This window comes from Arachis duranensis, chromosome 8, assembly GCF_000817695.3.
Source record: "Arachis duranensis cultivar V14167 chromosome 8, aradu.V14167.gnm2.J7QH, whole genome shotgun sequence".
NCBI lineage: Eukaryota > Viridiplantae > Streptophyta > Magnoliopsida > Fabales > Fabaceae > Arachis > Arachis duranensis.
The window spans coordinates 49,345,511-49,369,679 of NC_029779.3; the positions used below are offsets into that span (position 1 = coordinate 49,345,511).

General features: G+C 31.4%; 1 protein-coding gene across 1 annotated transcript; it reads right to left on the reverse strand.

The window, feature by feature from the left end:
- Positions 1 to 1,221: 1,221 nt before the first annotated feature.
- On the reverse strand, positions 1,222 to 10,708 carry LOC107463557 (protein MICRORCHIDIA 6). Its single transcript, XM_016082365.3, has 19 exons — positions 10,288 to 10,708; positions 9,396 to 9,470; positions 9,275 to 9,309; positions 7,886 to 7,964; positions 7,678 to 7,767; positions 7,521 to 7,596; positions 7,264 to 7,342; positions 6,177 to 6,305; positions 4,996 to 5,094; positions 4,806 to 4,907; positions 4,573 to 4,719; positions 4,261 to 4,353; positions 3,356 to 3,407; positions 3,141 to 3,252; positions 2,802 to 2,959; positions 2,613 to 2,719; positions 2,366 to 2,445; positions 2,102 to 2,144; positions 1,222 to 1,783 (listed from the first exon to the last, which is right to left on the reverse strand). The coding sequence occupies exons 1-19, from the start codon at positions 10,586 to 10,588 to the stop codon at positions 1,691 to 1,693; spliced, it is 1,950 nt and encodes a 649-aa protein (XP_015937851.1). The 5' UTR covers positions 10,589 to 10,708; the 3' UTR covers positions 1,222 to 1,690.
- Positions 10,709 to 24,169: the final 13,461 nt, after the last annotated feature.

Sequence of the window (24,169 nt, forward strand, 5' to 3'; positions counted from 1 at the left end):
AGATTGTTTTCTTTGTGGTGAAATCACCGTAGTTTTTGTATTTTTTTCTATGCCATTCTTCTTTTCCTTTTGTCACTCCTTTGATATTTTTCCACCTTACCGACTAGCCTATTTTGAGTTGAATGATCAAACACCATTGTCATCCGCTGCTTACCTATTCTCGTGAAGAAATCATATAGTTTTCGCTCTTTCAGCAGTTCCGTTGCGTTCTCTCGTGGCAGGTCCATCTGCGTTCTCTCGTGGCAGTTTCATCTACGTTCTCTTGTGGCAGTTGCGTTTTCTCGTGACAGTTTCATCTGCGTTTCGTCGTGACAGTTTCGTCTGCTTTTCTTTCTGGCAGTTCCGCAGTTCCATCTGCGCTTCCTTTACGTCTTTATTATTATGATTCTTAGTACCTATAAATATTCTTTATATTGTATCATTCTACACAACTTGAATAGACACACAATCCTTTCTCCAGTTTAGTCTCTTGTTTCTAACACACCTATGGAGTTATATAAAAATAATTTTTAATTAGAGAAAAAAATACATTTTTCTTAAAAAAGAATCAATTTAAACAGTAAACATTCAAAAAGAATTAAACATTTTGGCTTGACTAATTCTATTATTCAAGAATTATACTGCGTGAATCAAGGATTGCTTTAGCATAACCAATTCAATTCAAGCTTTTAATAAGTAGAAAATAAAAAAACATAAATATTTTCGTATCCATATTTATATACTTCTATATGCAAGAAGATAAGTCAACAAAAAAAATGCAAGACAATTTTGTAATATTTTGATGTTATATATATGTCATAAAAAAACAGTAGTATGAAAAATAAAAGTAACCATTTTATTCCTAATGTTCTTAAAATTATTTTTAATTTTTAATGAAATTTAATTTAGTATCATACTTCAATTCTATTTTTATTATTAATTTTTAGACAATTAATTCTTAGCTATTCTTTTTTAAAATTTAACCTTTAATAACACATAGACAATTAAATTATCGCTGAATTATATTTTTAATATAAAATTGATAAAACTATAAAAATAAAAAGAGTAATTAAATTTAAAATTTAGTAGTATACTTATATTTACAAAATTATTTTTATATAGAATAAGTAATATGTTAAAATATTAAATTATTTCCATATTTCATGATATTTTATTCCATTCATCTTTACGTTGGTTCAAGTCAATAAATATATGTACACATATTAAAGAAGACCATAGAGAGAAACGAAAAAATTGCCCTACTCATTCACAAATAATGGCTCATCATATTACATGTATACAGAAGACTAACCAAACTGGCTTACAGCATGAAATGACCACTATGCCCCTCCAAAAACCAAAATTAGCTAGCCACACACCTATTTAAGGGGTGAAAGTGAAACTATACATATGGTACAACCCGAATGAATATCTCTAAAGTAAGAAAGTTAGTAAAGTAGTAAGTATAAGAAAGTTAGTAAAGTAGTAAAGTAAGGAGTTAATCGTTATTAAATTAAGATAATGAAAGACACATTTTTTGGAAGTTATAAAATCAATAGTGATTAACCCTTTACTTTACCACTTTACCAACTTTTTTACTTCAGACTTCAGAGGATCCAAATTCGGTACAACACTTCTACAAATCAAAGAATTTGAACACTGCCATTTGTCACAGCTACACCTACTACTACTACTACCACCACAACTAGTACTACTCATCTTTCACATCTAGCAGTTGTAGTTGAGCCAATAGTAGATTTTGCTGCTCTCTGGCTGCTTCTATTTTACTTCTAAGATCTGTTACCTGTAAAATCATAAACCATTTTTTTCTTAAATCACAGAAGCCAAAACAACTTAACTATTTCATTCTATGCAGTTCATAGAGAATTATCTAATTTAACATACTTCAATTGCATCAGGCAACTGTGTTTAGTAAGTATCTCGGAATAAAAGTTACAAATATACAGAGATATCGAGACAATGGACATAGAGACTAGGTTTCACGGCTTGAACCTGTGACCTTGAGGTCACACGACAAAGAGACAACTCAACCGTTGCTCTAAGGCTCCCCTTCAAGGATAATAGTATATATGAATGAATAAAATTAGACCGTGCAGATTACCTTAAGATTAAGTTCTTCTTGTATCTTTTCAGATTCCAAACATCTGCAGGGTAAAGATTTAAAAGCATGTTAATATATAACTAACTATATTACAACTCCATTGTGAATAACAAATTGAAAAACTGAGAGAAAAAACAGAATGGAGGTTGTGTTGGACAGCAAGAATTCATCAAGAATCAAGAAAATCTAAGTTGCTGAATAACAGCATCCCACGCAATTGAGACCGTTGCCGTGGTGGTAAACACAAAACAGAAGTATACTCACTTTGTCTGTAGTTTCTGGTTTTCATCCAACAATGTTAAGGTCTCTTGGTCTAGCACCTGCTCTGCAGGAGCCGGAATAACCTACCATAAAACAAGTTGCCATCAGAATACTTAAGTTATCAAAACCGGAAGAATATGATGTTTAAGGGAAACCAGAAAATCCATGAATACTATTCTCAAATCATCATATCATATACATATGAACAAGATGGACAAATTTCAACATAACAAACGAAGTTACTACCGACCTGCATATTCTGAGATATGCCAACACCTTTAACATTCTCTTCTTTTGCATGCTTTTTTGAATTATGGAGGTCTACCTGTTCATATATCTTCCTCTTGTTATTAGATCCTGAACCAAATCAGGATATACAAATTAGATTACACTGATTAAGATAGTGATGCAGAATCTTGATTATCACATAAGCAGTTACCTTGCTCAGATGCGTTCCGCATGGTTCTCTTGCGTAGTTCAGCATTTTCGTTTGCTGCTTTAGCATCAACAAGGTAGGACTTTCTATTGAGTTCGCCTTGTTTCGCTTTAGGAACTGGATACTTTTCACGATACCCAAGCAATCTACAATGCACGTCCCTACATATATTTTAAGACTCCTAGACATCTCAGATATCAACGCTTAAAAATCATTAAAACTAGTCTTAGCGTTTTACATCGTTATAAATAGATGACAGTATTCTTTCATTTGTTGAGTTACTATTTACTCTGTTATTTTCCTGGATAATCATGGATTTTAACACAAGCATAAACACTATACCAGTATTCCCATGTCATTTCCTTCAATCGCACTTCAAGCTTTTGAAACAAAGAAGTTTTCTCAAAATCTTGCTTATTATGAGTTGGCTCAACAAAATCCGCTTGCAGGATACCTAACACGAGATCAACATAATTTATTATGTAGCATATTATTACGGCTCGGTATGTCTTGATAATTGAAAAGAACTTGACACCTCGTGGTGATGTTTTACTTACCGACAACTCCTCTGCCTCTACTGTCTATATAGTTCACAACCTGCCAAAATGGCTGATATTGAAAAGTAGCAATTGTATTAGAGAGAGAATAAAAGAGAAGCTACATAATAACTATATGCTACAAACTGGCATTATTTGTCAATGAACCTAGATAAGAATTTATTCAAAAGAGAAAGGAGACAAAAAACAACAATGAAGAGCATGATATGACATGACTTGTAATTTCTAATTTCTACATTAGTCTCCAAATAGCAGCAGCCAAAATTTGTCATAATAAAATGATCTATTTTTAAAAATAGGAGTTATAGTAAAATGAAAGCTAGGACCATTTGTGGACTAGATAGCAAATAACCAACATCTAGCCTATTCTATTTCACCCCAAACTATGGAGGCTAACTCCAAAAATTAGTTCAACGAGTTAGCACAAGATTTCCAACATTCATAAAAGAATTGGTAAAAGGTTCCATAAGGAAATTGCAACAGAATATATATGAAAAATGTGAAACAATTTGGAGTAAGCACCACATTACACACACTAGTATTAAGGGAAAGAAACTCATGCCCTTTGAAAAGTGCACAGCATGTTAACAGTGTTAATTTCAGGTTGAATCAATATACAACTAATAAGTTAAAAAAACTGTGTATTGATCTTCCATTTCCATTATATCATGCACATAGCTATAACTGTGTTCATCTACACTACGAATATTTAGGACTTAATGTTTTTGTGTACTGCTCAAAGTACTTTTTCCCTTGTTTCCTTAACTATAAATACAAGTTAATAATAGAATAAAAAGTGATGTTATTTAGCTCTTATGCACTATTATCAAATCATTAACTGTTTAACACCAGAGAATGGTTAACAACCACTTATGTAGCATATAACATTTTGGGTGATAATTTACCAGTATTAGCCGATTTTTGTGATATACATTGAAACCGTGCATAATGACTCGAGGAGCTTCCTTAAGGAATCCAACTGTTGTCACAACTGTTGCCTGCACATTGAGCCCCAAAAAGAAATTAAATTATAAAAAATGTTGAGTAAATTGAAACAGTATGTTGTATTGAAATTACCGATTTTTGTCTTACTTTCTATTAGTTTTGTATTTAATAACTTTTATTACTAATAGCAAAATAGAATAATTAAAACATTCAGCTCAAGATAACTTTTATCCCTCAAATAATATGAATACAGTCAAAAGTAAGACAATAACCTCCACGGTTCCACCAACTTGTGGTTTATACAAGATAAATTCAATATATTTAAGATCATCAGCAATGTTATGTGGCTGCACAATTATGCCTCTCAAAAACATATGAAAACTTTCTGGTATCTGCAAGTACAATATTGACATATAAACCTGCAAAACATGAGAATTTTAGACCAACAAATTCAACCTTTAACACGGCCACACAAGTATAAGAATAATTTCAAAGTCCAGCATACACGTAAAGAGAAACGGAACCGATGAGCAATATGTTTCTCATTTGCTTCCCTCCAGGCAGGAATTGTGTCAATCTTCCTTACATCCCCAGCGATTCGAATATCCTGGCATATGAATAGAAGCCCCCTCGTTAAGCAATCAACGCAAAATTCTAAAACAGGCAGTACAGTAGAAATAAAAAGAAAATATCACCTCAGGATCCGTAGCAAAATCTAGCTCCAAGTTCCCATCATCATTAAGCCACAAGTTGTAGATAATGACTTTAGTACCATGAGATCCAACGTCACTAAACTGTCAGAATGAAGAATATTTGAACTGAATAAGAACATGCTCATTTTGAGAGGATAAACAAAGAATATCATTAAGAAATAGAGAATAAGAATACAAGAAAATGTTACTAAATATAAAAACCAATCATACTACGTGTACACCAAAAATCAACCGTCAATCAGCCAACCATATAAAGATACGTATTTGGTGTTTATGAAAAAAATTTGATTGCGTTGCTATAAAAACATTTGATTATTCTTCTCTGAGGTAGTGTTTGTTTTCAAAGACTAGAATGAAGCTGAGATATTGTGTTTGATGGTAAGAGATCGGAACTAAAATTTCAGTCCCTTCAATACCTTTAGAAAGTGAAGACACAAGGAACTGAAATTTCTGAAGATGGAAGTGAAACTTTAATAACATTTTCCTTAATAATTAAGGGTATTTCAGTAAATATTTTTATTTCATCTCTATATTTATCTTGAACCAAACAAGATACTAAGACATAACTCAGTCTTGTACACTTTACACCAAACATAATACGGAGACTTAATCTAGTCTCGGCTTCCTAGTCTCTGTCTCTCAGTCTTAGTCTCTCTTCCAAACGCAGCCTGATAGATTTGATTATTCTATCATGTCAAGGTTTGATTATTCTGGAACCTTTGGCATTCATGGAGCATGTTTGTATTAGAAATGCACTCAGCATTAGGAAACAAACTAATTTGTCAAACAAATTACTTCATATGGGTACAAGCATTGTTGCATGCTTTATTCCCTTGCTGGTCAACCATATTTTTCTGAATATATGTGAGGATGTCTCATCCACTTCTATACATTCTCTTTTCTAATAAAATTACTCAAACAGATTTTATTTCCTTTTCTAATAAAATTGTGCAGAGACAATTTAATCTCTTTTACAAAATTTAAGCTGTTCGAGAGGAAAAATCTCCGAAGTTCATTTTTAGCATTACTTGAAAACATAAAATAATTTTTTTAAAAAAAAAAAAGCATTCTCCATAATATACATAGTATTATTATTGAAATCATTTTAATCTAACAACTTCCAGCCAATAGTCACAGATGAAAGGAGAAACATAGAAACTAACTTGTCCAAGAAGTTCCTCTTCTGATGAGTATGGAGACCAGCGCAAAATCAAAGATAAATTGGTCACAAAATGCTCTTTGCCATTTAATATCTCCAATGATCCAGTTGATGAATTAAACCCATAGTTTACCTGAAATTGACAAGAACAGTTAGTGTTGTAAATAAACTCCACTAGTAGAATCAACCATTGCAGAAAAGATTCTTATGAGAAAGAGCATAAAAAATGATTTAGCAAATGATCAGTGTTCAGAAGTCTCTTAAAAGTCTGCCCTAAGCATGTTGCAATAAGGGTCCTTTTAGGATTATTTTAGGGGGAAACAAACAAAACAAAAGAAAAATAAAAGGGACCCTTGGAGCAATGAATTAACCACTGACATTTTTGTCAACTCAGGCTCCCTATAGCACCCACAATGTTTTGGCAAGATGTTCTTAACACGATTAACCGGAATTCTCCCCTAGAAGCACTAGCATCTCACAACTTTATCTACAAAAATATGAATAAAGTTTGCAGAGATTGCTCAAGAGCTCATTTATTTCTAATGTTCGCTATTGTGTAGTCTCTCATTCTCTCTAGAAGAAGCTTTTTGGAATGCTTGGACGTGTACGTTGACAATGGACTTGCATCAACACCTCACTAATTTGAAAAGCTTTAGATCCTTGTAAGAAGCAAGAATCTTATGGTAGTCCTCAACTTATATGTTTTGGTGTATCTAGTCGAAAGAAATGCTAAAAAAGAAAAACCCTATTCATACACCAAATACGGTTAACACCCATATAAAAATATGGTTGCTAATAAATAATTGTGTATTTAAATTATTTTTTAATTAACAAAACAAAGAGAACACGTGTTCAGTTGTTAAGATAATACTAATGTCAAAACGGTGTTTATTATAAAGGGTGTAGATGTAGCAGGATTGCTAAAAAAAATTTAATGATTCCTTTTCAATCTAACTTTATTTGGAGTATAATTACTATTTTGGCACTCCTTAATTCAAGCAATAAGTTGAAGAGAAGTAGCATTTGAAGCCTATGCACAATATAAACCAAACCCTTTACATAATAAACGAAAAATGTGGAATACCACTCACCATGGGTACTACTATTCTGTCAAGCTTTTCTTGCACCAAAAATGTATATGACAGAAGTCCAATGCTTTGCGTCAATATCCTGATGCAGGTAAAAACAGTACGAAAATTAAGCATAGTTTTCACTTTTCTTTTCCACTGTAACTTCAATTTTTGTCCCAAAATCACCCTGCCTCACTCTAATGAAAGATCAGAAGGCATAACGTTTAAAAGCCTAACTAACTTCAGCATGGATAGATGTTTTAAGTTTTGTCACATACCCATTACTCATATGCCGACTGAAGACTATGACATCAGCCCCAAGCCTCATACTACTGGTCTTAAAGCCATTACCATCTGCAACAATAAACTAAAACTCAAAAAAAGAATAACGCACGAATACGAAAATAGTTGAAGAAACAATGCCAAGACCCATACACTGCCCAATAGCCAGCTTTGACTTCTTATCTGAAAATCCAAAACTCATGCAATGCCTCATTGCTTCTGGATCCATTCCACCACCATCATCTGATTACCCAATGTCAGTTCAAAATCAATAAAAAATGTCTAATGCTAACAAGAGTCAGGCTAGGATTTTCGATAACTACTAAATTTCTAAAATTGATGAGTTCCAGAACCATTGTACCTTGAATCAGCAATGCTGGACTTCCATCCTTTGGATTCGAAGTTTTATCTACAAGGACAAAGGTAGCCCCATTTTGGATCTATCCTAAGCACAAATGGCAAGAATGCAATACAAATTGGAGCATAAAACAAATGTAAAATGTAAGATGTAAGATGTTAAATGATGATTTCAAACAAGAAATGGAAAAATCACATCAACAAAAATTATGGTTTTACACCAATCTATGGAATGATAATTAAGTAAAGAACATCGGAATAAACATGAACCTTAAAAAAAGGTATATTAACAGTAGAAACCAGAAACAAAGGATATGTATAGAACGGAAATCATTTCTGGAAAACATCACCGTTAATGTAAGTTCGGCTGCCAAAAGAAAAACCCTAATACAGAAGTGAAGATTAGAGAAAACATTCTACGAAAAATTAAAAGTTTTAAGTATCTTGGTGCATCAAACAGGATGATGGAAAGATTGAACAGGATATAAGTCATAGAATCCAAGCAGGTTAGTTAAAATGGCGGAGTGTGTCTGATTTTATATGTGACAAAAAATTGTCTTCAAAACTTAAACGTAAATTCTGTCGCACTGCTATGAGACCGGCTATACTTTATGGTACAGAGTGTTGGGCGGCCAAAGGAGAGCACGAACACAAGTTAAGTGTGGCAAAGATGAAGATGTTGAAATTGATGAAGGATCATACGCGATTGGATAGAATAAGAAACGAAAATATAAGAGAGTTGGAGTAGCACCTATTGTGGAAAAGATTGCAGAATCGCATCTTAAGTAGTTTGAACATGTGAGGAGAAGCCCGACAGAACACCTAGTTAGAAGGGTGGATGAGATGGAAAATGGACAAGGGGTAACAGGCAAAAAAAACCTAAAAAGACCATCAACGAGATGGTCAAACAAGATCTACATGTTTGATTCATGTAGCCAACCTCACCTAGTAGGACAAGGATTTGTTGTTGTTTGTTGTATCACAATTAATAAAGAATGCACCATCAGAAATCAATGCCTAAATTAGTATGCAGGTAAATGACAAATGAAACTAGCATAGTATATACAATACTTAAAAGGAAATTCTTGGGAACCGGCAACTTTTAGTATTTTTTACCATCATTTGGCTAGCACAGACACTAAATTATTTTTAACAAATAAATTTTACTAATTTATGTGTGCAAACTCTACCAAACATAGATGCACACTATATTGATTCATGTGTGCAAAACTATGATATATAGAGTTATAAATCATGTTTTTTATCTGCAAAAGGTATTGTAAATAAGAGTGCAAATTATTGTTGGCTAAAAATGATACTATTTACTGGTCATATAGCATTGCTCATCCTTAAAATTCATGCAGTTCACAACTGAAACATCACTAATAATCACCTCATCAACTGCATTATCGAGAAGCTCCGCTATGGCTGCAACCAAAATCAAAGAAAAAGACCAACACATTAAAATAAAAACAAAAAGGATGAACAAGTTCATATAAGTCATAAGAACATACCACCAAATGCCCACTTATGTGAAGTTGCATTCGAGTGAAGGAACATAGGGTGTACATGTAGATAGTTTTTGACATCTGAAATCAAAGAAAAATTCTGTCACAACTCAATATAAGCACTAATCAAATTCTGCCTTATACATGCAACAACCCATTGACCAGCGACAAGTGACAGACCCTTCAATGGTAGGGGTGGCAATGGGTAGGATAGGGTAGGGTTTGGATCCAACCCTAACCCTACCGTGGGTTGAGAATATCCCAACCCTAACCCTACCCGTTATTAATCCGTGGGTACCCGACCCTACCCGCAGGTTACAAAAAATATACAACATTATTATATAACTTGATAATAATTTAAAATATAATTGATTTTTATGTAAAAAAGATATTAAATTATTAATTAATGATTTTCTTTTGGTGATTAAAGATCTTTTGTATTTAATGAGAACTCTTTAATTCAACATCCACTTAAAACATATTTTTATATAAGTATATAACATAAACATATATAAAGTGAGGGTTGGTCGAGTAGGATTGAGACTCAACTCGCACCCTACCCGACCTGCATGAGAATCCTACCCGCACCCTACCCTACCCGCTGCAGATCGGGTTGGTCGGGTAGAATTGAGACTCAACTCGCACCCTACCTGACCCGCATGAGAATCCTATCCGCACTCTACTCTATCCGCTGCAGATTAGGTTGGCAACCCTACCCGATCGGGTGGGGTCCGGTTGGATACCCGCCGGTAGGGTAATACTACCACCCCTATCAATAAAACTCAGATTCGCAACAAATTAGTCCTTCACTGAGCTAGGGGATACCGTGACCAACAAAAAAATATAAGCACTAACGGCCATGGAAGAAACTAGAAGCTACATTAATTTGGAAAATTACTTTGGAGTGTGAATTTTTTGGAAGCAGGGGCATCATCATAAGTCCCAGCTTTCCAAAACTGCCGAGTAAGGGGTGCTGCACATATGGCTGACGCATAAGAAACGTCTGAATCATCATCAACAGCTGCTCGAACAGAATGAATGCGAGGTCCATTTCGATTCGCCAGTTCACCTTTATTACTCGATTTTTCTTGCTTTACATCGAAAACAAGATCTGGCTCCTGCTTCACAGCTGTGGGAATAACCTTTTCGTTTTCACTCTCATCATCACTAGATAAATCAATAATTTCTCTGTCTCCCATGTTTGTCCCTGTAACCTAAGCAAAGCATACAAAGTTGAGTTAGCATTGTGAAACAATGGAAACGGAATTTAACAAATTCATATTTATTCACTCCCCCTATTTGTACACACACTAAATCCCTAAATAACATTCCATTCCCAAGTTCCCATATAGAGTTTACCTATTAAATTATAGAACTTTTCACAATGTTCTCCTCAATTTCTTTTTTATTATGAGGAGTGTTAGGGGTTTAGGGTCAGTACTTTTGTTAGATTTTGGCTAGTATTTAATCATTAAAAGGATATTGAATGATCTATACCGTTAGTTATAATCTCACACCATTAAAAATATCATCCATGAATAAAAATCACAAAATTTGCTAGCTCCTAAACTTCTTTTAATATTTGATCTAATGAATTAGGTTTAAGAATTTGTTTGGGACATTTTTAAAAAAGATATTTTTCTAAATGATATTTTTTTAAAATATCTTTTACAAAAATAAAAATAATTTTATATTTAAATATCTCATATAAAAAAATTTTTTATTTATCAATTATATTTAGATAAAATAAGATAAAAATATTTTTTGTTTATTTATTATATGAAAAATATATTTTTTTTAAAAAAAATTTAAAAATTGTAAATTGTAACTTCTCAAAAAAGATATTTTTATTTTTTTAGTATTTTTATTTTTTCTATTAAAACTTTTTAAATACACTAAAAAATAAAAAAATATATTTTTTATCGATTTAATAACACTCAAACAAACACTTAATTCATGCTAATTTCACAAAATTTTGTATACACTTTTATAGTATTTTATCCTTTTATAATAAAAAGACAGTCTAGTATCTTGATATTCTACATTAACATAAAATTAAAAAAAGAACCATTCTTTAAAGATATAATATACCTAACATAACTTGATAACTATATTAGTAGTTGTTTTCACCATTTAAATCGGTGACTTCAAAGCTAGAACAAACTCTAACTAAAATAACTTTTAAAGCGTAAATTGTTTCGATAAGTATTTAACCTAAACTCAAATAAAATACCAAATCGCAATATTCTCCCAAACTTCTTTTTTTAATATTTACTGCTAATGAATTAGGTTTACGAAGGATTACGATGCGTTTATAACACAGCGGAAAAAAAAATCCTAAAAATATATTTTGTGCTTAAATTTTATTCAAATAAACAATATATAGATCAGATCTAGATACCTGTGTACGCTAGTAAAAATCACTTTCTCCCTTCGATAGTACAAAGGCGCTATGCGTATCCACACCGAGACCAACCTTTGCTGTCAATTCATTTATCAATGGACATCTGATCTAAATTGAGAAATCTCTTGCAACTCTTTGCGCATCATAAAATTTTTCTCCAAAAATAGACTCACATACGTTTATGTGTGTAGAGGTAAAGGAATAAAACTTTTGTGTTTTTTTCTCATCTCTCTTTCTTCTACTCTTGACATACATATATATAGTATGAGATTTGTTATTGATTTTAAATTTGAATCTCAATTCAAATTTGAATCATATCTTACTATTTTAAACTTGAATCTTTCAAATTTATGAATCATATCATAACTCAATTTGAAACAGAATCAATTAGGATTTCATCCAAATTAAGAATTTAAGTTTAGAGATAGAATAATTAATTATTCTCAAATCTTATTTAATATTCTCAATTATCATATTATTATTATATTCTTGGTACTAGTAAAGAATATATAATATTCTATTTGAATTAATATAATTATCTATTTAATCAAATCAAAATAATAATTAATCAATTTTACAGCAAAAATTAAAACACTCGTTAGTGTGTGACTCCATAAATTCAATACTAAGTAGGTAGTAAATTAGACATACTAAATTTACTAATTAAGATCGGGGTCTAGCAACATTCCTCAACGATCCAATAGTATGAAATAATCTATTTTTACTAAGAACCTCAGAAGAATAAAGTATAATTCTTTTCATCTTTTCAGCTCTTGGTTAACTTTTAAAATATGATTTAATTGTCAAACTCTAACTTATTACCATTATTATAATAATTGTGAATGGCTTAAGAAACTCATTTCTTCATTCATTCAATCTCTTTGACCAAAGTTTTATTTATCTCGGTCATCATAATCATAAAGCTCAAACTCTTTACCAAGAGTTGACAGATTCTTTATTAACTAATCATTAATTCTACAAGTATTTAAATCATACCCAATGTCAATTCAACTAGCACCCTAGGATATTAGGTGTCCAGAATCAAAGTATAATAAATACATTGTCAATTACTATGATAGTCGCAAGTCAAAGGAATTCTATTATTACTATGTTTATTTTAAAAATATTCTATCCTTTTTAATAATCTTATAACCAAGAACAATTAAATTATAAAAGATTCATCTCTCAATATTATTATTACTATCACAATGATAAATCATTAAATTTAATCAAAAATTTTATTATATTAATATTTTAATATAATAATAATAACAAATTATTTGACACATGATTAATTAAATTGTGGTCATACTACTTATTCCCAACAATTTAGTTCATGTCAATCTCACAAAATTTTGTATATACTTTTATAGTATTTTACTCTTTTATAATAAAAAACTAATATGATATACTATTATTCTATATTAACATAAAATTTGAAGAAGGATCATATTTACAGGGCGTAATATACACAATCTAATCTAATTAGTGATTGTTTCTCCTATTTGAATATGTGATCTTAAGGTTACAACAAAATCCAACTAAAATAATTTTTAAAGAGCAAGTTGTTTCGATAAAACATTTAACCCAAATTCAAATAAAACACCAAACCACTCTTGATATATCAATCAAATTAAGAGGGTATGATAAGTATTTCAAATAGCTCTAGCAACTACGAAGTTAAAATTTTGGTTAATATGCCCACAATTCAAAATTCACCACTAATATTTTACTGACTCACACTTCTCCATTTTGTATTAATTATTGACTAGACATTATCACAATATCTCTCTAATTACAATTTTTTTTATTTACCAAAACAACATACACAATTTTTTCACTAAAGAGATGGATTTATTATTAAAACCCAAATTACCAACAAAAAAATTTTAAAATTTACTGAAAATAAACTAAAAAAAATACATCATCCTGGTATTAATTATCTGTGTCTGCAGTTTCATTATCAACCCTTAAACTCAAAGCCAACCCTATAAATATATAAAATTCTTAGTTAATTCTACTTATCCAGTGGTTTGAGTGAGAAGAGAACCTAACTCAATGAGTTAGGGATAGATCTAATGCAAATTTCTGATAATTATTGTTGAGTTAAAAAATTAACTAAATTAATTAGTGATGACAAATATTGTTTTATTAAGTAAAGTAAATAATTAGTGTTGATTATTGATGATGATATGTTGCAGGCTAAAAATAAATATAATAGAACAGCCAAATTGGATGAAAATAAAATCAATGTTGGAAGGCTACTAATCAACAATAGCCCAACTCAAAGCAAGCTGAATCTATTCTAATGGGTCACAAAATAATAGAAGCCCAAAGGTGATGAATAGAAAGCAAACGGGTTGCATGAATGAAGAAAACCAACCCAAGCCCAAGTTGCTCACCCAAGTTAATCCCACCAAACTTCTCATACAAGATTGAAGTCTTCACTCTCTCTTATTGCTTTGGTCAGCAACAAAACACAAGAAAGAGAAAGCTTATTCAGAAAGCAAATGTCTAATCACCCACATCAAACTAAGTCAGAAATTAAAAGGTGATTTATTTCCATTTGCATGCAACTTACTTTCTTCACTTCATCTCAAATCTTTTGTTTTACCATTTTTGGATAAATGGAAAAAGTGTTCTCTGTTCTACACTACTGTGCATCCACGATCACAAGTGTATCTTGGGGACCAAGTTGGTTTTCAATGGCTAAGGTAGGGGTTAGCTACAAAGAGAAAGAAGAAGAAATCATAAGCTAGGGCAAAATCAGATCTTAGACAAATTAGAAAGATCTTTCCATTATTGGTACCCCAAAGTAACTTGCTGAAGCTTCTTTTCCCCTCATACCCATTTATGGTTAAATGAAGAAAGAAGCCTTTGATCACTGTTGCCGTAAATCAAGGGTTCACAAAGTTTCTTGGAGCCAAAGCACATCATCAATGGTTTAGATTCAAGTTTACCTTTGAAACTTGTATCTTTGCTGATCTAAGGCTTTCGGTCAAGCAAAAAAGGGTCTGTTCCAGCATTCCATTTTTGAAGGTAAATGGAAAAAAGTGAAAGGTGAGTTGGTGAAGCACACAGCTCAAGAAGTTGACCTTGGGAGAAGATCCCAGCAACATGCAAGGAGAATAAAAGAAGATTTCCTGCTCATTCAGAACTAAGGAGAGAAAACCAGAGAGTGAGAACAGTGTTCTGTGAAGAAGTTCCTCTACTTGGATAATGCTTTCTTTCAAAGAAGCATTCGGCCAATACTGAAGAACTGCATCTGAGGTTTGCGAATCTGGTTTTGCACATAACAAATAGGCTGCTGATGAAATCAATCTCCTTCATGTCTTACTGATTGTAATGTACTTTTCTAAGTTTATCTTTCTGTAATTTCTTGAGAGAAAAGGCATTGTGAGAAAGCTTAAGAAAAAGCCATGAGTGAAAAAAAGGCTGAGAGAAACACTTGAGAGAAAAGCCTAGAGTTATTTTCTGATTTCTTTAGGTTGGTTAAGTGTCTTGTATCTTGTACCTGTTTTGGTATCCCTTTTCTTAGTTGGGTCAGCACTAAAAGGAATAGTTAGGTATTAGCATAGCCAATGTCAAGTTAGGTTAGAACTTGAGTGTGAAAAGATTTGGTCAATCCTGTGAAATTGGTGTATGTAATACTGTTAACTATAGTGAAATTCTTCCATAATTGTGGAGGAGACTGGATGTAGGTTGCATAGCACAAGGCAACCGAACCAGGATACATGCTGGTGTTAGCTTTTCTCTTATCTGCTGAGTTCTGTTTTCTGATATTCATGAAACAAAAATAAGTTGTCTCATAATTTCCGCTGCTGAGTTCAAACAAAATCAGAATTGTAATTTTGTTTAAAAAGGGTCATAACAGCAACTTAAAAGGAAGGCATAGATTCAACCCCCCTTCTTTAAGCCTACCACAACCTTCAATTATCCCTACATCAATCACAGTGATGTAAAAATAAATCGGTATGAGAGTATTTCACCATAGAAGAAAGGACCCACACGAGTAGTGGTAGACGAAGCGGTAGCGAAAATGTCAGCTTGAGTAACACAAACATTGATGACAATCCAATATCTCGAAAACCTAAGAATTTTTTCGCAAGATTCGTTCACAGAGTGAATCAAGGCCTAAGATAAGATCGAAAGGTGTACTCGATGGACAATAAATAAATATTCTTATACTACTCTTTGTCAGTCTCGAGGCTAGGCTAGGCTAATTTTATATATAGAATCCACTCTATTCAGTTATGTTTTATGTTTGTTTGTGAAATAGTGTTAGGACTTAAAATTGAGTGGAACAGGCTTTGTTTTAACTTTTTTTTGGGATTTTTTGTATTAGGACTGATAAAATTTTTCTGTTTAACTTTTGGGACTAAGGGCCAAAAAAAAAATAAAAAAGACTTAGAGTTTACTCTATGATTGAAGGTTGTATTATAATTAAAATGATTTCTTTTAACATATGATTAAGTTTAGTCTTTTAGATGTGGTCTTTTTTCAGATTCTACATTAATATTTATGTAACGGATTACTTTTTTTCTTTTTCTTTTTTCTATTGAACTTTTTATTAATCTCTTTTAAACATGATCTTTTACTTTCTTTTCTCCAACTAACCTTCTCTAGTTTAAGTTCTATTATAGAAAATTATTAGTTTACTTTTTTATCTATTCATGTTTATAAATAGAATCAAATAATATAATCACTTATTTTATTCTACTTGATTTTATCTCATGATATCAAACTTTTTATAGCTAAGATGTCTAAAAAATCTAATTTATATTAACCTTGTTCTTCTAAAATAAAAAATTAAATTGAAATTTAAAAATATACTATATCTATATTTGTTTTTATTTTATTTTAAGTAAATATGTTCATAAAAAATATAAAATATTATTTAAAAATAATATTATTAAAATCCTTTATAATTTATAAATATTAAAAACTAATTACCAAATAAAAATATAAAAAACTTTTAAAAAATTCCATCTAATATATCTTTTATATCAAAAATATCAACACAAAAATAATTGATTATACGCTTTAAAGTTTGAAATTTCTCAAAAATAAGTCAGTTGGTATACAAATTTATTTTTAAATACAAAAATATACGCAAATCGAATTAAAGTAAAATTTTATTATAAACAAAATCTAGATTTGATCTACTCTAAAATATTAAATATTATGATCTGATCTGATCTGACTCGCAAATTATTAATATAATTTGTTGTTCCACAAAAATTTAAATCTCAAATTAAATAAATATTTACTTAAAAATATAGATCTCAAATGAAAAAAAATAAAATAAGCTAAAATATACTTAAATTAGTAACAAAAAATTATTTTAATACTAAAATTACTTTTAAGAAGACTAAAATCTTCTTCAAATTCATATGAATAATTAAAATAAATAATCTTCTAAATAGTAAAACTTTTTTTCTCTTTCTGATATTAAAATTCACAACCATCTCAAAATCTTAATATGCAAAAGAATATTAAAAAGACAAAAAAAAGAATAAGAGCGAAGCAGTGATAAAAAAAGGTTTACGTATCAGTAATTAAGTTGGGTTTCCGTTAGAAAGAGGGAAAAAACGCCACCTTTATTATGGAGACAAAATTTTAAATTTTATGAGAATTTAAAGGAGCTGCGGACAAAATAACGAGATTTGACTTTGTAGTGACAACGATAAATTTCGAAGAAAAAAGAAGATAAAGAAAATTCTAATATAAAAGTAGAGAAAGGCAAAATCTTTTTATGAAAGTTACGCTAATACCCTAATACTTTTATGATTGTGTGTACTTGTGATTGGATTCTATATTCTGTAATTGTTCTCTAATTTATGTTTGCCTTGTATTGTTTGTGCCTATGATTGATTCTGTTTTATAATTGAGTTTTGATGGTGATTCGTGTTACATTGGGCCGCAGGTCGAGTTGATTTGATTTGAGCCAAAGACCGTGATTGGAAAGACCAACGATAGACTTTGGTTAAAATGGTTTCTTAGTAAGCGGTGAAATATATGAAATGTCAATTTGCTTGAAATTTTTATAAGAAAAATATGAGTTTTAAATTTGGATAATAAACTTAATTCCTAATTCCGACCCAACTAAGAACTCCCCAATTCTTACTTCCTATCTCCACCCTCTTTCAGCTACAGATGTGAAAGCTTAGTGTGAAACTACAACAGCATAGAAGATTGAGTTTACGAGTTAAATTCTTAAATTTTATTTTTTCCTCGTCGTTTATTGTTTTAGCGCTTTTTTACTTTTTCTTCTTCAATCCTTGTTTCTTATTATTTTTGTTATCAATAACACAAAATTGAACTATACAAAAAAAAAAATTGTTTGCAAAAAAAAAAATCATCTTTTCTTTTTTCATTCTTTTATAGTTTTATTATAGTATTAGGGTAATAGTATCCTCTCTAAAAAAGATATATAAATTATCATTTTTTGATGAGAAATTATCATACTTCTTTTTCAACCTCCTCCCACAATAAATAATTAATTTTTCAATTTAGATCAAAATCTAACCAATTTTTATTACATCCATTTAAATAAAAATTTTACCTTAATTTTGATTATCCCTATTTTAACAGAAAATAACAACAAAAAAATTTTTTCTCTCTTTTTTCTCATTCTTTCATGATTATTATATTTTTTTTATTTGAGTTGTCAATGAATGGATAATGACATAAGATAGAATATGGAATCATATATTTAGTTTAATTATTCAAATTGATAAGCATTCATATATTCTAATGATGTCTCTAGTAGTTCCTTATAAATGTATGATGCCATTGTTCTTTTTCCTATTAGGTATTTAGTATAGCCACTTCTTTTGTCTTTTGCATTTTTTATTTTTTTTTATTTTTTTATTTTCAAAATGTATGTCCGTAATACGTGTTTAGGAGAATATTTTTAATATTTCAAATAAAATTAAAAAATAAAATGATAATTTTATCGTATCTAAATTTTTAAATATTAAAAAAATTACACTATATCAATCTTAAAGGTAAGTAAAACTAAAAATTCATCTAAAAAATAATAATATTAAAATAAAGACACTCAAAATTTATTGGACCAAGTTAAGACGGTAAAAATTTTAATAATACTTTCTAAACTTAGTAAAAAAATATATCTAGCATTAATTTTAAAATTATCTAATTTTTATTGGACAAAATTATTATTTTATTTTTTAATTTTTTATTTGTCAAGGACTAATTCGTCGCTGATCTGAGCTCCATTTAAGGGTTTGTCGCTGGCCAATAGGTTGCTACATGTACAAGGCGGAATTTGAACTCCGACACTTGTTTAAGCAGACGAGTGAGCTGACCACTTGACCAACCCAAATTAGTTTTTTATCTTTTAACTTTAAAATACCAAAAATACCCTTGAGCGGGTATTAGTTTGTATCTCTTTTCCTTTTTTTTTTCCTTTTTGCACTTTGGGCCTGAATATCAGCTTTCTTCACCGTTGCTTTTGTTCCTGAATAACCCATTCAACCCCATACTTTTCTGAAATAATAATCTACATTGTTTTTGTTATAAAGGGCTTCAAATTTCTTTTATTTCCTCCCTCATACATTATGCTTTATTGTTATCATAAAAAATAATAGTAATAGTTTTGTAAAAATAGTAAAGTAACTATCAATAAAAAAATTACAAATTAAATAGAGAAAGATCAATTTTAACAAAGTGAAAAAAAAAAGGTAAGATCATCTATAATCAACTTGGTTTATTGTTTTTCTATATAATAATTATAATACATATAAAACAAAACCTACGTCTCTTAAAAATATAACCTCTAAAAAATTATAAATGAATGATATTTATCATTTCTTGAACTAATTTTTAAGATGAGTTCAACTTACTTAATTAGTTCATTAATATGAATAATTGTAATAATATATATTATTATGTGCAAGAAATTCTGATGGTTAAAGGAACATGAGTGATCTTAATGCTGAAAACGATAATGAAATTTTGACAATTACAAGCATTCATGGTTTAGAATGATAATATATTGTGTGGTAGTTCTTATCTAAAGTTTGGGGTACTTTACATCTTATTTTTCTGAACATTAGTTTTTAAGTATTATTTTAGTTTTGACACGTACCAATGCATTCATTGGGTCCATATATATCTTATTCATTATCATATGGATTTAATTATTTAATATGTATTTTAAAAACACATTAAGATTATTATTTGTAAAATTTTTAATTTTAATAAATATAAATTAACGTAGTAAAAATTTCAGTCTTATACTTTTTTATAATTTTTTTAATTAATAACTTTAGTACATGTTCTTAAAATACATATTAGTTAAAATTCTAGCAAGAGGATGAAAAATAATTAATGATACTTCTATATTTGTGGTTACAGAATAAGATCTCAAAAATTCTTATATAGCACCTACTAAGGCTTTTCTAGTGTTTTGCTAGGGTTTATTCTAACGCTTACTAAGGCTCTTTAATCTGATAAATTTAAACTGGGATCTGATCCAGTTTTGAGCACTTGATCATTGCATTAAGACACTGCAGTATGGACGATAAGAGGGAAAAGACTGACTGAAGGAACCAGAATGCAGAAGACCGCCGTGGAGGGGTGGTGTTTTTTGGAGAAGAAGACATCATAGAAGGGGTTTAGGCCTGTGCCAATAGCCTAACAGGCAAACTTTTCGCTAATAGACAATTCACAACTGGCACCATGGAGAATGCGTTAACAGTGATCTGGGGTAAGTCGAAAGGATTCAGAGTTACTGAAATAAAACCTAATGTCTTTCAATTTTTCTTTGATATGGAAGAAGAACTACTGAGAATTGAAAAAGGCTCTCCTTGCCTATTTAAGAATTTTGTTTTGCACGTTAGAAGATGGAATGTCCAGGAGGAGGATGCTGACAATGTAATATTTGAATTTTCAGTTTGGGTACAATTGTGGGGGATCCCGAAAAAAGTTAAAAACATTGGAAGTTGGGAGAAAATAGGAGAAAGCTTGAGGAAAGTGTCTGATTTAGGTTTTTTGAGGTTAGGGGAAAGGAAAACAAAATCCTCAAGGCTAGGGTTGATATTTGTGGTGAGAAAGAAGTAAAAGATAGCTTGCTAATTGTTGGTCCTGATAAGAAGGCTATCGAAATAGGTCTCAGGTATGAAAGGCTAGGCACCGTGTGCACTTAACTTAGGCCACGAGGTCAAAAATTATTCACAATGGTTAGAAGATTCTGCTACCGGTCATATTCAGGAAAACAAAATTGGAGACTGGATGAAGTCTGATCAAGTGGGGAGAAGAATTGCAGATAATGAAAGGGGATTCCATAATATACCAAACTCAGCAAGGTTAATGCTGCCTTACCCAAAGAAGAAACCACCCCCAGCTTGGCTGATGAAAGGCTTTTCAAAGCTTAGCATGTTAGAACAGAGGACACAAACTAAGAACCCAACAAGCAGTAACACAGAGGCCAGTGCAGAGGATTCAACTGAAAGTACCGATGGTTCTTGGATACCTACAAATGAATCTACATCCCCGATGATTTTGAGCGAAATTCTGATAGCTCAGATTGATGCTAATGGAAATACCAATATTGCTACTATAGCTGCTAAAAAAGGGGAAACCTCATAAGCTAAAGCAAATGGTAAGGGAAGGAGCTAACTACATCAAACAAGCTAGCGAGAAAAGGAGGAGTGTAGGTAAAGAAAATAATGAGTAGCAGAAAAAACTTTGCCTTGGTATTAATCAGATTTTGGATGATCAGGTGGAGGGTGCCAATCTTCAATTGACACCCAAGAAGATATGAAGCTACTCTGCTAAAACTGTCAGAGTTTGAAAATACCCCTGACAGTCCATCATTTGAAAGGGATGTCAAGATCCCACTTCCCCGAGCTTGGTTTCTTCTCTGAAACTAAGAACCAGGCTTGTAATGTGGAGCAAAAATTAGGGGCAGCTGGTTTTAGTAATTGGTTTATCGTTGACCCTGATGGTGTGGCGGGAGGAATGACGTTAGCTTGGAGGGAAGGGGTGACAGTGCAGGTTGTGCAATCGGACTAATTCTTTATTGCGGCAAGAATTACTGATCATGATCTTAATGAGAGCTGGGGTTTGATAGGGGTGCACTTAAACACCAATGAGCAGGTGCGCTCATTGAAATTCTCTCAATTACAACTGATTATCCAACAATTCGGAGGAAAGGTTGTAGTCACCGGAGACTTTAATGCCATCAGTTCACAAGCTGAGAGATTGGGAGGTATTGCTAAATCGACATCTTCCATCACTGTATTTCGCAAATTTATTGATGATGGAACTCTTGTGGACATAGGGATGGTAGGGAGACCTTTCACTTGGTCAAATAGGCGCCACAGAGATGACTTGGTACAGGAAAGATTGGATAGGGCCCTCGCCGGGACTGATTGGCTGTCGATGTACGCTAATTCACTGGTCCTTAGGCTCTCGGAGTTGGGTTCAGACCATGTCCCTCTTTTGATTGACTCTAACCTGAGACTAGAAAACTCTAAGAGATGATTCATGTTCCAAGAGAGATGGTGCTCAAAACCTGAAGTGCGACAGATTATTTGTGATACTTGGAAAGAAGAAATCTCAGGCTCCCCAATGTTCATTCTGGCCCAAAAGTTAAAAAGATGTAGACACGATATTGTTCAATGGCAACGGGAGGAAAAGCACAACTCTAAAAAACAGATTGAGCAACTAAGCCATCAGATTGAAGAGCTGAGATCAGCGGGCGTGTATCGTGGAGAGGAGCTGCTGGAACTAGAGCGAAAATTGAAAATAGCCTACCATGATGAAGAGATGTATTGGAAGGCAAAATTCAGGGTTAAATGATTTCAAAAAGGGGATCGCAACACTCAATTTTTCCAAAAAAAAATTCAGAAATAGGATGAGAAGGAACAGAATTTGAAAATTAGAGAGTGTAAATGGTGAAACAGCAACTACAAATTCAGAAGTTGCAGGAGTAGCTGAGGAATATTTTAAGAAGATCTTCTCTTCCACATGCCAAACCGAACCAGATCTTTATTTCACCGACTTTGAGCCTAAGGTTACAACTTCCATGAACCGTAGGTTGCAAAGACCGGTTACTATAGAAGAAGTTAAGAAAGCTACTTTCAGTGTGCATCCCCAAAGTACCCTGGGAGAAGATGGTATGACAGCCAAGTTCTTCCAGTATTATTGGGACATCATTAGTAGAGAATTTATTATTAGTTAATAACTATTTTTTAGTCTATTTTTTTATAAAATTAGTTTTTAATTTAGTGATAAATTTAAGATTATCATTTGATCACTAAAAATTTTTTCAATTGATTAGGAATCAGTGTATTTGTCTCATTAATTTACGACTTAAAATTAGCTAGAAAAATACTAGTTGCTAGATAGGAACTAGTTAATATTATATATCCATGTCGTTTTATGATTCACGTTCAATCAAGTTAATAATAAGACTTAAAATAATGTTAGTTATAACTAATTTTTGTTATGTTAGACCAATTCAATTGAATTTAATTAATAAAAAGACTTAAATGTATAATATTATTCTATTTTTATAGTAATTAATCAATTTTATTTTTGTAGTGATAAAATATCATAATTTTTGTTTGTTTTTTATGGCCAAAACAGAATAAAATAGCATAGATATAATGTAATGATGGTAGCTGCTACTTGCAATTTTGCATTGTGGCAGACTGAAGTTCACCTAGATATGTCAATGGGATGGGGTGGGGGCGGGGAATGCCTCCCTGCTACTCATTCCTGTCCCCAGAATTAATCCCCGTTCCCGCTTCATTTCCTGCCATGGGAGAATAATTGTCTCAATTTTCGTTTTCTGCGTTTTTTGCATTACCCACGGCCTCATTCTCCATCTCTCTGTGTTTAACATTCATATGGAAATTATAATAAAAAATATAAAAAAATAAAAAAACAAGTTACAAAATATTATTACAAACACATAAACATATCTTATCCAAGATTATAAGTCCAGAAATATAACATAGCAAATCATAGTGTATAAAATAAAATCTTGAATAATAGGGTTAGAATTTTTTAATGAATAAAATTACTAAAAAAATCTCTATATTAAAAATAAAGTAAGGGTTATTAAGTAAGTTAAAAAATTCGAAAAATTATTGGGGATGGGGCGGGATCTCCACTCGGGTACCGGCGCCTGTCTCGGAAGAATTTTACTCCTCATCCCATTCCCACGAAAAAAATTTTCCACCATTAGAACCCTATTCGAAACGGTTTTCGCAGGAATCCCCGTCTGTTCGAAATTTTTGACACTCCTAAATTCACCCATTTTTTTTTAAATTAAAAACAATTATTATCATTAATTAGTTTGAACTCTCTATCTGGTTTGAAGCTCTAAATCTAATTAAAT